Genomic DNA, 11,856 nt, shown 5'->3' with positions numbered 1-11,856 from the left:
GATAGGGGTCAAAATCTTCGCCATAACTTCTGCATAGAGCTTGTCATCCTCGATGATTCGACCGATATCAGGAACCAGCTTGTCGCATAATTCACGCACCGTCTTGGTAGCATGCTTTAATGTGGCGTCGCATCGATCCAATGAACCAACATCGGCTATGATGTTCTTATCAATCGCTTCTGCAGAAATGTTGATTCCAAATCTACTCACGCAATCCTTAAACCCTTGGTATAACGGGAGAAGGTATTCGTGAGTGCTGTTGTATTTCTCTTTGCGTACAAAATACAGCATCATATTCCTCAACCCCCACATCAGTTCGTGGATAACGTCCTTGTCGTCGTAGCAATCGACTCCCAGATTGGACTTGATGATGGCGCCCCTGAGATTTTCATCCTCGACAACTAGCTGTGGTATGTGTTTGCAGTGCCTCCTGATTGAATAGGCGAGCCTCTCCCCAGGACAATCGGCGCTCATCACAGCAGACTTGTCATCAACCTTGATGTACATGAGGAATAAGATAATTTCCGTGGCAACGTTATCCATGATAAACCACGTCCACAGCTTCTGTGGTCCGGAACATATCCTACCATTAACACTGAATAAAGCAAAACCCGTGGGAGTGTCCAGTAGCGCCACCGCAGCCAGATCCAGTGTCATCTCTTGTCCTTTTTTCGTTGAGTAGCAAGGCAGCCTAATTAGGGGTGGAAGACGAACACGGCTGGGCGCGGATCTGGATCTGGGTCAGTGGTACCAGCTGCGCGATCGAGGCAGAAGGGCGTGCTCTGCTCACCCTCTCCCAGTCTTACCCGTCTCCTTGGACGTACGGGCCAGTTAGGGTTTGTGGCGGCCGGATGCCTGGATGCAGTTCCATCAGTATTGGTTGTGCAAAGTTTTTAATATTTCAATTAATTTTGGTAAAGCTATTCAGCGAATGTTCGCTGGGAGTGGCATTTGCGAATGTCATTTTTCACAGTATTTTATGTTTACTGGAACATGGCAATTCCTTCACACGAAAGTGACAAATTTCACATCAAAATCCCTTTGTTAGCAAAATTTGTCATGTGTTTTCAAAGAAAATGTCATGTGTTTTCGAAGAAATTGCCATAAAAACGTTCACAAATGGCATGCTCCTAGGGAATGGTCGCTGGCTACCACGGTCCAATTAATTATGGATGTAACACTCATTACCGTTTATAAGCATGTCATTTGTCAAATTTCAAAAAAAATGGATGGAGACAACTACAATTATTATATTTTCCATTGAAAGTTAAATAAATGAAGGATCTATTTAAAGGAGAGATTAAGAATGTTCTGTACATTTGTATATAACCTTCAAAAAATATGGAAAATTACCACTATTATCTTATATTCGTTGGATTTAATTGCAAGTTATATACACTTAAAGGTTCATAAATTAAGGATCTATTTAAATGAGGGATTTACATTTGTACTTTGAAGGCGATAAAAGGAAAGGCTAGGTACATTTCTAAAACAAAGGCGAGGCTGAATATTATCATCCCGTGAATATTTGTTCTTTGGTTCATTAGTTTCTTCGCACTACTTTTGACTCTCATCATCATTAGTTAGCCACTGTTAGATGCGGATAACTCTTGTTCTAACTTCAGGAAGTTACATCACAAGAGACTAATCACCATTGCTTAGAGGAGCTATAGCAGACTCCTATCCTATAATTTCAAGACGTATCCGTTATCCCTAAAAAGCCTATGTTTTTTGTAAATCTAGCAGATCCCCTAAAGCTTAATTCTCAGATAAAATTCCCAATTCATCCAAGCGTTTGCTCAGTCAATTGAAAAACCAATCACATGTCAAAACAAACATAAATAATCAAATGCACCACATCATTATTTAACTCCGTCTAATGGGCCCATCACCACCATCGTAGGCGCGCATCAAGGACGAGCTACCGTCCCCACCGTGACACCACGTGAAGCGCGAGCCGGCGTCCCCGCACCGGCGGATCAAGGACGAGTCGGCGTCACCCTCGTCCCAGCGCAACCGCGACATCCAGATCAGAAGCCGCGTCAAGGGCGAGCAGGACGTCGCCCCCGCCCAACCGCGGCATCCAAATCGGTGGACGCCGGGTAAGGGACGAGCCAGCATTGTCCCCGCGTAGCCGTCAAGGAGGAGCTGCCTCCCATGATCACGAAGGCGCGGGGCTACATCCTCCACTACCTCCGAGGCGGCGGCGGTCCGTGGGGCTCCAGGGTCGTCGTATCCGACGAGGAGTGTGCGGCGAGGCAGCAGGCGCAGTACGCCCACTGCCGCTCTGTGCTCGTCAAAATGGAGGTGGCGCCAGATTGAGTCCACAACGACCCCGACCTCACCACCGCATGAGCGCTCGACCGCTTTGTCACCACCGAGGAGACGGCCGCCTGGTGCCGCCGCCGCCTTGACGGCGAGCTCGTCATGATCGGCGAGAAGGGTCGCTTAGCGACTGCTCCGCCAAGCCGGCCGCGACAGGGCCACCACCATGGCTCCACCAGCGTCATAGGCAGTGGCCAAGGCGACCCTCCACACCACGCAATAGGAGGTGGGGAGGCTCCTTCACGAGCGACAAGCAGCCGCCGGACAAGGCTATCGCGGCCCTCCGGCGTCGTTCTGCTGTTGGAGGGATGACGCCGACAACAACGGCGGCACGGACAGCGGCGCGGCAGGGCATGACGGCCACGCCTACGAGGTGGTTGCCCATTATGGGGTTTAGGGTTTTCTAGTTTTTTAGTTAAACAGTCAAAAATATTGACCTTTTTATGTAAATTATGACCGAACTTGAATGTAATCCGTCGTGTTTGCATGAACTTCGTCCGTTTAGTTCAAGCAGTTGTTGAGGCAACATTGGATGACCGCCTCCGACAAACGTGTCCGCAGACTGCCCCCCCCCCCCCCCCTCCGTGAACGGATGCCAGAGCAATTTGCGGGTCAGCGTTGGAGATGCCCTCAAGGCACACAGCGTCCCGTAAGTGGCTTAAGGCACGAAATAAGTGCTAGCGAGCTAGGCTGTAGCTATAGAAGAATATATTTTTTGTGGTCAATCCTGAATTACTCATGTAAAATTAATAGCCATTATATACTCATGTAAACCAGCCTGCGAGCTGTATATTGATTCCACCGCATTAGCCACCTGACTGTCTGCATATGTTACTGTTAGGTTGATCTCTCGCGTGTGGGCCCAACGGCCCACCGGGCCCCTGAGCCACGCCCTGATCGGGGGCGCCCAACCGCACTATGGTTGACGGGCCCCTGTCACGCAGCGCTACATAAAGAGGTGGGGGCCTGCGGCACGCAGTACGAGGTTTACCGCGTTGCCAGGCTCCCCACCGAAAACCCCGACCCGATCTAGGTCTAGCGCTGACAGTGACGGGAAGCTCCACCGCCGCCACTGCCCACACATCGCCAGCACCACCACCTCGCCCACTCTCCGCCATTGCCGTGCGCCCCAGCCCCACGATGGCCTCCGGCTCGAGTTCATCAACTGCTGGAGAAGGTAGGTTCACCGGATCTAATCCTACCCTACACGATCCCATGGATCTATCAATGGTATCAGACAGGTTGGGTATAGGCTTTTTTCGGTTGAAATAGATCACAAAGAAAAAAGTTCCCCTCCCCAAAGAACCCTAACAGCAAAAAGAGGGCAAAGAAATCTCAAAGCAAAGTGCGCCGCCGCAAGGCCGCGCCGGTTCCTCTCGATCCGAACGGGCATCGGCAAGCCGAGCCGTTCGGATGAAGAACAACCCTGCAAAGGGCAAAGGGGGCACCGCAGCCAAACCGCTCGACGGCGGCGCGCTCACCGCAAGGTGGACGCGCAGCGGCGAGGGGGAAGGCCACGACGTCGCATCTCGCCGTAGAATGCTCTGCCGTCATCGAAAAACGAAGGGGAGCAGAAGCGCAAAGTAGCCCCCGTTCTCTCTGTCACAGAAAGTGGAGATGGAGCGGGGAAAGGGAAAAGCTCGCGCGCGGTTCGCACGGCGCGGTGGCTTCATGCCATCGCCAGCGGAGCCCCGACGCAGCCGCAGCGCAGAGAGAGACAGAGGTGCACAAGGGGAGCAGAGGAGGGCTCGACCTCAGATCTCTCTCTCTGTCTAAAGAACAAAAAGGGGGAAGGGGACAAGAACAGCAAAGGTGCTCGCGCGGCGCCGTGGCGACGCCGGCGGCCGGCATGGCCTTTACCCGTCGCATCTCTCGCTCTCCCTCTCTGTTGTGCGGGAAGAGAAAAGAAAAGAGCGCCATGGCGCGGCGTGGCGCAGTGGCGCGCGGTGGCTTTTCGCCTCCGTCGCCCGCGACCGGCGCGGCGAGGTGACCGAGCAGCCGGCGTCGAGTGCCACGGCTTAGAGCGAGAGAAGAGAGGCGCGGGGTAGGGAAATGACGAACCCGCTGGGCACCGGTTTTGTCCGAGAGAAAACTGCGGGTGACCGTCGGATCACGGTGGACGGCCCGGATCTAAACCCTAGAGCGCGTTGGGCCTTCTCGGCCGAGAGAGAGGACTCGGACCAGGCTGGGCTGAGGATTTCAGCGGTGCGTGCGCTGAGCTAAGGCTAGCAGCCCAGGCCGAGACCAGGCTCGGCTCGCGCGAGCGTGCGGGGGAGCAGGCCGTGGGCCGCTGCGGGTCTCCCGCGCCAGGCCGAGGCCGGCTGGAGGCTGCCGTTTTTTTACTTTATTTTTTGTCCTGTTTTTTGAGCAAATTACAGTACAGTTTTCTGTTCAAAACAATCCAACGAAAATTTGTTCAGAAAATAGAATAGTAAACAGGAAAAAGTTTCTGAAAATGCAAATAGAAAATTTTCAGAAAAGAAATGTCATGAATTTTATAAAGAAAATTAAAAAGGTTCATATTTTTTATTCGGTCAAAGAAAAGTTTTTGTAAAGCTTAAAAAGTTCATGTTTTTTTTTATTCATGTTTTTCCGCTGCGTAAATAATTTATAGTGCTCTTATTACAAAGAGAATATAAAAGTTTAGATAGAATTAATTTTTTAAGAGCATGTTAAAGTGATGAATATGATTATGTTATTTTTATGACCAACGTTGTTAATAACATGATCATGTTTTATTATTGAAATTTAAAGGTGCATTTATTTCTAATATTTTACCCAACGGTAATATAGATTTAATTGCATAGACAATTGTATGTTTAATTTGACCAACGTTAGATTAATGCATATGATTGTTATACTGATGTCACTTAAATTGTGATTTCAGGAGGCTTTCACTTGATGAGTTGCCTAAAAGATGTTCCGACACTCAGAGGTGACAATCACATTGAGTGGAGGAAGAAAGTTGAACTGGCATTTGTCTGTGCTGATCTAGACTGGGTTCTAGATGAACCACAGCCAGTCAGACCTACAGAGCCAGTAAGAGAGGCCTCTGATGATGATGCTGCGTGGACTAAAAAGAGGGGGGGTTATGCTCCTTTGGAGATGTCCTACATCATAGAAAACCAAAAGTGGGTCAATGCAAACAAAAAGTGCATGGCCTTTATGAAGAATACAATTGAGAGCGCCATTGTGGGCTCCATTGCCGCAGGGGAGTTGCTTTCAAAGATAAAGAGCCAGTTCACTGGCTCTTCAAAGATATATGCCACCCAGGTGTTAGAGCAACTGGTGACAGAACGCTACACAGGTGGTAGTCATGGAATAAGAGAGCACATCCTCAGGATGAGCAATATGGCAGCAAAGCTCAAGCCCATGGATGCGGATCTGGAGATCAAACTAGCGCTCCTGGTCCACCTTGTCATGGCTTCAATGCCGAAGGAGTTTGAAGCTTTTGTTGTGAACTACAATATGTCACCTGGAACATGGGACATTAATTGAAAAGACAATAGTAATGTGTGTCCAAGAAGAGGACAGACTCAAAGCCTCACATGGTGGTACACTCAAGTATGTGAAGGGTCACAAGAAAAAGAATTACAATCAAAACAACAAAAGTTCTCCTTCAAAGCCACAAGGAAAAGCTTCCTATCAGCATCAGCGTCAGCAACAGCCTTTCCCAGTGGACAAAGACACTTGTCTCCACTGTAAGAAGACCGGGCATTACAAGAAAGACTGTCCTGATTGGCTAAAGTCAATCATGGCAAAAAGAGGTAATAATATAGTTTCATTTGTAAATGAATCCCTGTATGCACAGTTTTCAAAATCCACTTGGTGGATTGACTCAGGAGCAACTGTTCATGTTGCAAATTCTTTACAAGGATTCCATTCGACGCGGACTACGCTATGAAGCGAAAGATGCATTGAAGTGGCGAACGGAGTTGAAGCAGAAGTTGAAGTTGTCGGTGATATCTCCTTGGAGTTAGCTGATGGATTCAATCTTCTACTTAGAGATGTTTTATTTGTTCCATCATGTCATAGAAACTTAATAAGTGTTTCTTGTTTGGACAAAGATAATTATGAATGTTATTTCGGACATGGCAAGTGTGCCATTTGGTTAAATAATGCTTATGTGGGTGATGCTTTACTACATGATGAGCTTTATTTGTTATCACTTCGTGAAAAAGTTTATTCCATTTGCAATGTGAAAGAACATGTTTCCGCGTCGAATAAAGAACAAAAGAAAAGAAAAATAACATTCGACTCATCGAAATTATGGCACTGTCGCTTGGGCCATATTTCGAAGGGGAGAATAGAAAGATTAGTCAAAAGTGAAATTCTTCCTCCGTTAGAATTTTTAGACTTAGAACAATGCATAGATTGCGTTAAAGGAAAGTACGTAAAACAAATCAAAAAAGGTGCAATCCATAGCACAGGCACACTAGAAATCATTCACACTGATATTTGTGGACCATTTCCGGTGAAAAGTGTGGATGGATATGACTCGTTCATAACATTCACAGATGATTACTCTCGCTATGGTTATATTTATCCAATCAAAGAAAGATCGGAAGCGTTGGATAAATTTAAAATATTCAAAGCTGAAGTTGAAAATCAACAAGATAAAAGAATAAAGATAGTAAGGTCCGACCATGGGGGAGAGTACTACAGTCGACACACTCCATATGGCCAAGTCCCTGGACCTTTTGCGATGTTCTTGCAGGAGACTGGCATAGTAGCCCAGTATTCGATGTCGGGCGAGCCTCAGCAAAATGGAGTAGCTCAAAGGCGCAACCGCACCCTTATGGATATGGTGCGCAGCATGATGAGTTATTCCAACTTGCCATTGGGATTATGGATGAAGGCGCTTAAAACCGCCATTCACATTCTCAATAGAGTACCAAGCAAGTCGGTGCCCAAAACACCGTACGAGCTATGGACAGGAAGGATGCCCTCCCTACAACACTTCAGGGTGTGGGGGTGCCCTGCTGAGGCCAAAATGTTTAATCCAAACATTGCAAAGTTAGATCCCCAAACAGTAAGTTGCCACTTCATTGGCTATCCAGACAGATCAAAAGGTTTTCGTTTCTACTGCCCTGACAAATATACAAAGTTTGTAGAACGAGACATGCAGTCTTCTTAGAGGACGAAATGATGAGGGGGAGCTTGGTAGCTCGGAAAATTGATCTTGAGGAGAAGAGGGTGCATGCACCTAATCCGATGATTCAGGAGCCATTTTTCTCACTACCAATTGCAACTCCACCCATGACAGCTATGGGGGAAGACCCGGAACCTGTCCGTCAGGAGCCGACTAAACCCGTTGTTGAGCATGAAAGGGAGGTGCAACAGCAAATTTTAGAAGAAGTGCCAGAAGTTGAGGCACAAAATGTGCCAGAAACTGAGGCCCTTAGAAGGTCTACAAGACCAAGAAAGTCAACTATTTCTACTGACTTTAAAGTTTATAACACAGAAATGGTTCATATGGAAAAAGATCCCACCTCATATGAAGAAGCCATGAGAAGCCCTCATTCATCGAAGTGGATGAAGGCGATGGAAGATGGGATGAAATCGATGAGTTTCAAAGATGTTTGGGACTTAGAGGAAATTCCCAAAGGAGCCAAAACAGTAGGCTGTAAATGGGTCTACAAAATTAAATATGACTCTAAAGGGAATATAGAAAAGTATAAAGCATGACTCGTGGCAAAAGGATTTACACAAAGAGAAGGGATAGATTACAATGAGACATTTTCCAGTCTCATGTAAGGATTCCTTCAGAATCATAATGGCATTAGTTGCTCATTTTGATTTAGAGTTACATCAAATGGATGTTAAGACAGCATTTCTGAATGGTGATTTAAAAGAAAAGGTCTACATGAAACAACCCAAGGGTTTTATCATGGAAGGCAAGGAAAATATGGGATGCCGCCTGAAGAAATCCATTTATGGATTAAGACAAGCCTCTCGGCAGTGGTATCTAAAGTTTGATCATACGATTAAAAGTTTTGGATTTAAAGAAAATATTGAGGATAATTGCATTTATGCAAAGTTTAAAAATGGGAAATATATTTTCCTAATCTTGTATGTGGATGATATCCTGCTTGCTAGTAGTGATGTTAGTCTACTACAAGAAACAAAGAAATACTTTTCCTCAAATTTTGACATAACAGATCTTCGTGAAGCATCATATGTTTTGGGCATAGAAATTCACCGAGATAGGAACAATGGAGTCTTAGGACTATCTCAGAAAGCATATTTAGAAAAGGTTCTTAAAAAGTATAATATGCATGCGAGTAAAGCCACACCTGCTCCAATAGTCAAGGGCGATAGTTTTGGGAAATTCCAATGCCGCAAGAACCAGTATGAGATCGATCAAATGAAAGCAGTACCATATGCTTCGGCAGTTGGCAGCTTACAGTATGCACTCGTCCTGACTTAGCTTTTATCACCGGGGTACTCTGTAGATATCAAGAGAATCCAGGCCTAGAGCACAGGAAGATGGTAAAGAAAGCATTGCGTTATGCGCAAGGCACGAAGGACTACATGCTAATATACAGGAGAAGTGATTCCCTAGAGATAAAAGGGTATTCAGACACAGATTTTGCGGGGGATAGAGATGATAGAAAATCCACGTCAGGATACGTCTTCACTCTCGCTGGGGGAGCTATTTCGTGGAAAAGCTCCAAGCAGACGATGGTTGCATCATCCACGATGTATGCAGAATTTATAGCATGCTTCGAAGCCACGGGGCAGGCGATATGGCTAAAGAAATTTGTACCGACTTAAAAGTGGTAGATTGTATTCACAACCCACTAAAGATGTACTGCGACAACCAGCCCGCGGTATTTTATGCTCACAACAACAAGTCGAGTAATGCTGCCAAAACAATAGAGATAAGGTATTATGTTGTGAAAGATAAAATCCAAGATCAAACTATAAGTCTCGAGCATATAAGGACAAAAGATATGCTTGCGGATCCGCTAACGAAAGGCTTACCACCCAATGTGTTCAAGGAACACTTAGCCGGCATGGGTTTAAGGGAAAGCCTTATGATTCCTGGATAGGCCCAAAAGGAACAGAATTTGTTTCTGAACATAACGTATGTTGTAGCTGTATGATTCTAACGGCTATTAAGCCGTGACGATGAAACATGCTCTATGTACCAATATGCTATGAAACAAATAAACTAGAAAGTATAAGGTTAAAAGTAAAAGTTGAGATCAAGGGGGAGAATGTTAGGTTGATCTCTCCCGTGTGGGCCCAACGGCCCACCGGGCCCCTGATCCGCACCCTGATCGGGGGCCCAACCGCAATATGGTTGACGGGCCCCTGTCACGCAGCGCTACATAAAGAGGTGGGGGCCGGCGGCACGCAGTACGAGGTTCACCGCGTTGCCAGGCTCCCCATCGAAAACCCCGACCCGATCTAGGTTTAGCGCTGACAGTGACGGGAAGCTCCGCCGCCGCCACTGCCCACACATCGCCGCCACCACCATCTCGCCCACTCTCCGCCATCGCCGTGCGCCCCAGCACCACGATGGCCTCCGGCTCGAGTTCATCAACTGCTGGAGAAGGTAGATTCACCGGATCTAATCCTACCCTACACGATCCCATGGATCTATCAGTTACGTGTATTGAGGGATTGCATGGTCATGTACTATTAAAATGAAGCTAATTGAGTTTAGCCATGGCTTATTTTCATGAAAATAATCCAAAACCAAAAACAGTGTATGTACATAGGATGTCGACAATCATCTGGAATAAAATGTGCGTCGGTGCTTTGGTTGTCCACGAGTTTTGTCTAGCATTTTCGTATAATCATGCATCCTCGGTCGGATCGGAGAAGTGAGCATATGCTAGCGAATTTGGATGGGTCGGAAGCAGGTTATTCATGGATGCACCCAACACAAACTTTTTCAGCTCAACATGTCAACCCGAAGCCATACGTCATGAAATGAAAGCAAGGTAAGCACATAGAAAATATATTAGCTTGCTGCATTTCAATATTCAGACAAATTTAGAACAGTAGTAGTAGTAGACTAGTAGTAGCTATTGGATGATCAACACAATACTATGCATGGCCATCTTTTACATCAGTGAATAGTAACCTAATTAGAAGAGAAATATATACACGAATTACAAAGAATGCTTTTAGAGCTTCAGAGTTTCAGCAAACCAAACTTGGAGAGCAGCCGCTTGAGAAGGGAGGGACTACGGGTCCCGGTTATCTGCCCCAGGCCACCAGCCGCGAAAGTTGCGTGTAAACTTGGGTCGGCTTTGATGAACTCCAAGCAGGCCTCCTTTAACCCGAAGCACCGTCTCCGCTCAGCCACGGCAAAGATGTCTGCCACAGTTTCTGCGCATATGAAACTGGCTAACTTCTCTTCACAGATCGATTTGAGCCTCTGAAGATCATATCTTTCCGCAGCTTCAAGGAACTGCAGCAGCCGAGGTGCATATATAATTTCATGGCCATCGTATGCTTCCATGTCAACAAATTCAGGCACTGCATCAGTGTAGATGTAAGTCAGCAAGCTCCCGAAGACGTCTGCTTTCATGTCGGTTATCTTGACGAAACTCGATTCATTCATGGCACCAAAGAGCTGTGCCTTGAAGATGGAGGATCGGGCTGCAAGCACGCACCGGTGTGCAGCAAACTTCTCGCCGCCAACCTCAAACGTAATGTCAGCACCCTCCTTGCTCAGGAGGAGATCGGCAAAATGGCTCTTCAAGTCGGACGGTGGTGACAGTTCATTGAACGGAAGAGCGCTGGTGCCGGCGCCCTGCTCCTTGGTATTCCCATCCGACTTCAGGACAACAAGGTCACACCGGAGGACCAAGCGGTCGTCTTTGAGATGCTTTGATCTTTCAAAAACCTCCCTTTTCACGAATCTAAACTGGCCATGAACATCACAGCACTTGTAGAAGCAGTCTGGTTCGCTTTGGCGTATGTGCTTTGGCACCCGCAACTCAGGCTGGTCGATGAAACTGAAGGCATACTGAACCTCCACGCTCTGCTCGACATCGTCGCGCAAGACAAGGAGCACCGATATAAATTCTTCATTATCCGAGCTAACGCCATTAGGGTGGTAGTCGACGGTCCAGCGACGGCCTCCAACAATGAAAGGACGAGACTTGATCCACTCGCCGTTTGGAGTTGTCTCTTTGGTACGCGAGTAGCCTTCGACAATGAGCAGGTGGTACCCGCTGTCGGCGCCGGAGTCGACGGCCGACTTGGTGGAAGCGCACAGCATGCCATCGGCGACGAGAGATGCGCCAGCGAAAGCCATGCCTGACAACGCTTGAATAGTAGACGCCCGCGACAAACTTTGGCCCTCTATTTCTTTTCTTTCTATCAAAATCAGACTCACGGTACAATTTCACGCCATAGTGCAGGTATATATACACGCACGGACCCCTGGTTAGCAGCCGAGCCGGACACCTAGCTAAGTACCAAACCAACCCCACAGACGGTACATCAATTTCGAACGAGGGCAACAACCTCTCCCCCCCCCCCCCCCCCCCCCACCAACGCGCCGCT

At 47.2% G+C, this 11,856-nt stretch overlaps 2 protein-coding genes across 2 annotated transcripts; one reads left to right on the top strand and one right to left on the bottom strand.

Moving 5' to 3' along the window:
- Positions 1–3,465: 3,465 nt before the first annotated feature.
- LOC109771411 (uncharacterized) lies at positions 3,466–5,823 on the top strand. Its single transcript, XM_020330103.1, has 2 exons — positions 3,466–3,502; positions 5,213–5,823. The coding sequence occupies exons 1-2, from the start codon at positions 3,466–3,468 to the stop codon at positions 5,821–5,823; spliced, it is 648 nt and encodes a 215-aa protein (XP_020185692.1).
- Positions 5,824–10,474: 4,651 nt separating this feature from the next.
- On the bottom strand, positions 10,475–11,605 carry LOC109771412 (BTB/POZ and MATH domain-containing protein 2-like). Its single transcript, XM_073500616.1, has 2 exons — positions 11,192–11,605; positions 10,475–11,041 (listed from the first exon to the last, which is right to left on the bottom strand). Exons 1-2 carry the CDS (start codon positions 11,603–11,605, stop codon positions 10,475–10,477), a joined length of 981 nt encoding a protein of 326 aa, XP_073356717.1.
- Positions 11,606–11,856: the final 251 nt, after the last annotated feature.

The sequence above is a fragment of the Aegilops tauschii genome, chromosome 6, assembly GCF_002575655.3.
Source record: "Aegilops tauschii subsp. strangulata cultivar AL8/78 chromosome 6, Aet v6.0, whole genome shotgun sequence".
Lineage (NCBI taxonomy): Eukaryota > Viridiplantae > Streptophyta > Magnoliopsida > Poales > Poaceae > Aegilops > Aegilops tauschii.
Note: the sequence above shows the minus strand (reverse complement) of the source record. Positions and strands in the feature narration are given on the sequence as shown.